The 4,276-nt window shown below is 41.3% G+C and overlaps 1 protein-coding gene across 1 annotated transcript; it reads right to left on the bottom strand.

The window, feature by feature from the left end:
- Positions 1-413: 413 nt before the first annotated feature.
- LOC112503929 lies at positions 414-3,476 on the bottom strand. The gene is made up of 6 exons (XM_025107899.1): positions 3,128-3,476; positions 2,505-3,024; positions 2,119-2,187; positions 1,689-1,782; positions 1,250-1,597; positions 414-602 (listed from the first exon to the last, which is right to left on the bottom strand). Exons 1-6 carry the CDS (start codon positions 3,474-3,476, stop codon positions 414-416), a joined length of 1,569 nt encoding a protein of 522 aa, XP_024963667.1.
- Between the last annotated feature and the right edge of the window lie 800 nt (positions 3,477-4,276).

The raw sequence follows: 4,276 nt of genomic DNA, 5'->3' as shown, positions 1-4,276 counted from the left end.
GTAATTTGAATCATTTCGGGTCCAGCAAGCACTTTCTCACCCGTCTCATGCCAACACAGTGGAGTTCGACATTTACGACCATATAAAGCATCAAAAGGCGTCATACAGATAGTCGAGTCATAACTGTTGTTGTATGCAAATTCAACCAATGGTAGATGCATATCCCAACTACCACCAAACTCAAGGATACACGCATGCAACATATCTTCTAACGTCTGTATCATGCGTTCGGACTGGCCATCAGTTTGGGGATGATAGGTTGTGCTCAATGCCACGCGTGTCCCTAGTTCTCATTGTAAAGTGGGCCAAAATTTTGAAGTAAATCGTGAATCTCGATCAGAAATTACCTTCAGAGGAACACCATGTCATGCAATAATCTCGTCGATATAAATTTGTGCCCATTTATCCATAGACTACGACTCTCGAACAGGCAGTAAGTGAGCACTTTTGGTTAAACGTTTCACGACAACCCAGATGCTGTTGTGCAGACAAGACGTCTTCGGTAGCTTTGTAACGAAATCCATTGTAAGTTCCTCCCATTTCCACACCGGTATATCGAGAGGTTGAAGTCTACCATAAGGTTTTTGGTGTTCAGCTTTAACCTGCGAACACGTAACACATTGTTCCACATATCGGCCGATATCACGCTTCATTCCCGGCCACCAATATTCATATCTCAAATCGTAATACATCTTTGTACTGCCCGGATGCACGGACATCCGCGACTTATGTGCTTAAGATAATACCAATTCCCGAATACCACCGAGTTTTGGAATCCAAACACATTCCTGAAGACTTTAAGTCCTCGACTATCATCTGTCAGATACGAAACATAACCAACTATACGCTCTTGTTTCACACGATCAGGCTTCAAAGCCTCTACTTGCCATTTCCGTATGTTGTCAACTAGTGTGGATGTCACGGACGTATGTGTAATAGCATAACACATGGAGTTTGCATAAGTCTTCCGGCTTAAAGCATATGCAACAACATTAGCTTTACATGGATGATAGAGAATTTCACATTCATAGTCTTTAATCAGTTCCATAGCTCATTGTTGCCTCATGTTCAAAGTCTGTTGAGTGAATATATACTTCAAACTCTTATGATCTGTGAATAGTTGACATTTGGTACCATATAAGTAATGACGCCATAATTTTAGTGCAAAAACGACCGCTGCCAACTCAAGATCATGAGTTGGATAGTTCTTTTCATAATCTTTCAACTGTCTCAAGGCGTATGCAATTACATTGCCTCGCTGCATAAGAACACAACCGAGACCCAGTTTAGAAGCATCGCTGTAAACTACCAGGTCGTCACTACCTTCTAGTAAAGCTAGAACAGGAGCATTTGACAAACAAAGCTTTAACACCAGAAAAGCATTCTCTTGAACTTCACCCCATTCGAACTTGACATCTTTCTGGGTCAACGAAGTTAAAGGCACAGAAATTTTAGAGAAATCTCGTATGAATCGTCTATAATAACCCATGAGTCCAAGAAAACTACGAATCTCAGATGCATTCTTAGGTTGCTCCCAACTCTTCAACTTCAACTTTGGACGGGTCAACCGACGCACCGTCACAAGAAATCGTATGACCTAGGAATTGCACCTGATGTAGCCAAAATTCACATTTCGAAAATTTAGCATATAGACGCTCTTGTCGAAGTGTTTCACACAAATGATTCACGTGATCCGCTTCAGATTTGGAATATACAAGAATATCGTCTATAAACACGAGCACAACATTGGCCGGCACACACGATTCATCATATCCATGAACGCTGCAGGTGCATTAGTTAAACCGAATGTTATAACTAAAAATTCATAGTGGCCATAACGTGTACGGAAAGCCGTTTTTTGATTCATCTTCTTCACGAACTCTCAGTTGATGATAACCCAACCGTAAATCAATTTTAGAGAAGTAACTCGCACCTTGCAATTGGTCGAACAAATCATCGATACGCGGAAGTGGATATTTGTTCTTGATCGTTACTTTGTTTAACTCACGGTAATCGATGCACATACGCATTGAACCGTCTTTATTCTTGACAAATAGTACTAGAGCACCCCAAGGAGAAGTGCTCGGTCGGATAAAACCTTTATCGAGAAGTTCTTACAGTTGATTCTTCATTTCTTTCATTTCAGCCGGAGCCAGACGATATGGCGTCCTAGCAATCGGCGTTGCACTAGGAATTAAGTCAATTCAAAATTTAACTTGTCTATCAGGAGGTAAACCGGATAAGTCCTCGGGAAATACGTCACTAACCATTTTCTTTACCTCTTTCGACGCATCAAAAATATAGGCTAAATAGGAAGAACAACCTTTAGATAGGTGTCTTCGACCTTTAAGCGTAGAAATCAACTTTACGTCCTCTTTACGCTTTTCACCGTAAACATATAAATAGTCGACATCGTTCGGTATACAGATTATTCATTGAAAACACAAAATATCAGCCCGATTCTTAGCCAACCAATCCATACCAATAATTATATCAAAGCTAACACACAATCTTTGTAAACTTTATCAGCTAGCATAGATGTGCCATCAGCAGTGTCAACGTAAAAAGATTTAGCAAGCACATATGGCACAAAGTTTAAACATCGAGCAAACGTATGAGAAACGAATGAATTAGTAGCACTAGAATCAAATAAGATACGAGCGGGATGAGAATTAACGAGAAATATACCCATAACCACATCCGGTTTATCTCGAGCTTCCTCAGCAGTGATTTGAAAAGCTCTGGCCTGGACGCGCGGTACCTCCTTTTGATGAGCAACACCACTAGTAGAAGGTCGGCGAACAAAAGCCTTACTTTTCTCAGGTTTAGATCGAGGGCATTCTCTTTGACGATGGCCTATAGCACCACTTGAGTAGCATGTCATATCCCTCCTCGGGCAGTTTGGTTTCACGTGTCCAACTTCGCCACAACCATGACATCTAACTTCAGGGCGAACAGTGTTGCATCGGCCCCGATGAGCCTTACCGCAAACAGAACAGGGTGGAGGAGCATTTGAAGTAAAGGCTATAAGCCTGGGACCAAGATTGAGGTCGCGATCTAGCTTGGGATTGAGCGTATCTCGGATTGAAATTCCTTGAAAATTGCTATGTTGGTGCAGATATCGCACCTTCAGTCTGAGGTCGCTTGGCTGGCGGAGCTGGATTACGATCCGAGCGGGTCAAATCGTGTTCGTGCCGTCGTGCCGATTCCACCGCTTTCTCAAACTCTGAAATATCACGATTGGCGATGACATCTCGAATCTCAGATCGCAATCCGTCTATAAAGTGGTCTACACGTTCCTGTTCTGTAGTCAAGAAACGTGTGGCAAACTGTGCTTTATGATTGAACTCGGTCTCGTAGTCCACCACTGACATCTTTCCTTGATTAAGATCAAGAAACTCCTTCTCCAATCGTTTTTGTAGATCAATTGGACAATAATGCTTGTTAAAACGAGTTTTGAAAGACTCCCAAGGCATACCTTTTTTTCAGTTTCACCTTAAGCTGCAAAAGTAGCATTCCACCATATCAAGGCCCTACTTTGGAACATGGCCGTGGCATAATTCACTTTATCATCACATAGCACTCGGGTGATATGAAAGACCTTCTCAGTATTCAATATCCATTCAAGTGCCTCCAACGGATCAAAATCTTCCCAAAGAACTCAGTAGCACCGCTACCACGAAAGGTTTTAAAAGAGACTCGGTCGGTTTTGGGTTTTGAGGTGTCAGCCCTTTCTTTCTCCTTACCTTTACTTTTATCATCTTCAGACTTTCTATCGTCATGTCGTTGTTGGRCTAACGTTTGCTGAATTAATAAAGTCATACGTTGCATCAAATGTTCCCTTCAAGGAGACATCGGTGCCTCATCATCATAAATCTCCAGGTGTGGAGCGTTTTCTCTTACATTGTCGTTAGATGGGGTGTGACTAGCTTCATCACCGTCGGCCATCTTTCTGAAAGTTACGATGTATACATAACATTAAATAGAATCCTATAACAAATTCCCAATTCCTACCAGGGTTTCTCCTAAGTTCGTATCCCGTTTAATCAAAACATACTTACTACATGATACCGACACAAGGTTTAAGTCCAGATATCGTCATTGGTATCCAGTTCACTTAAACCACCGCTCTGATACCAAATTGAAAGACCCGGTTTACATAAATGATAAAAGGTTTGTAATACCTCATTTCTATAAATGATAAACAAACCACCAAAAGTTATATTTTTAAACCTTTAGAAAGCAAACGGGATATAATATTTACGAGTTTCTAATT

Source organism: Cynara cardunculus, unplaced genomic scaffold, assembly GCF_001531365.2.
Source record: "Cynara cardunculus var. scolymus isolate 2C unplaced genomic scaffold, CcrdV1 Un_Scaffold_4145, whole genome shotgun sequence".
Taxonomy (NCBI): Eukaryota; Viridiplantae; Streptophyta; class Magnoliopsida; order Asterales; family Asteraceae; genus Cynara; species Cynara cardunculus.
The sequence above is the reverse complement of the archived record's forward strand: the minus strand, read 5'-3'. Positions and strand labels throughout refer to the sequence as shown.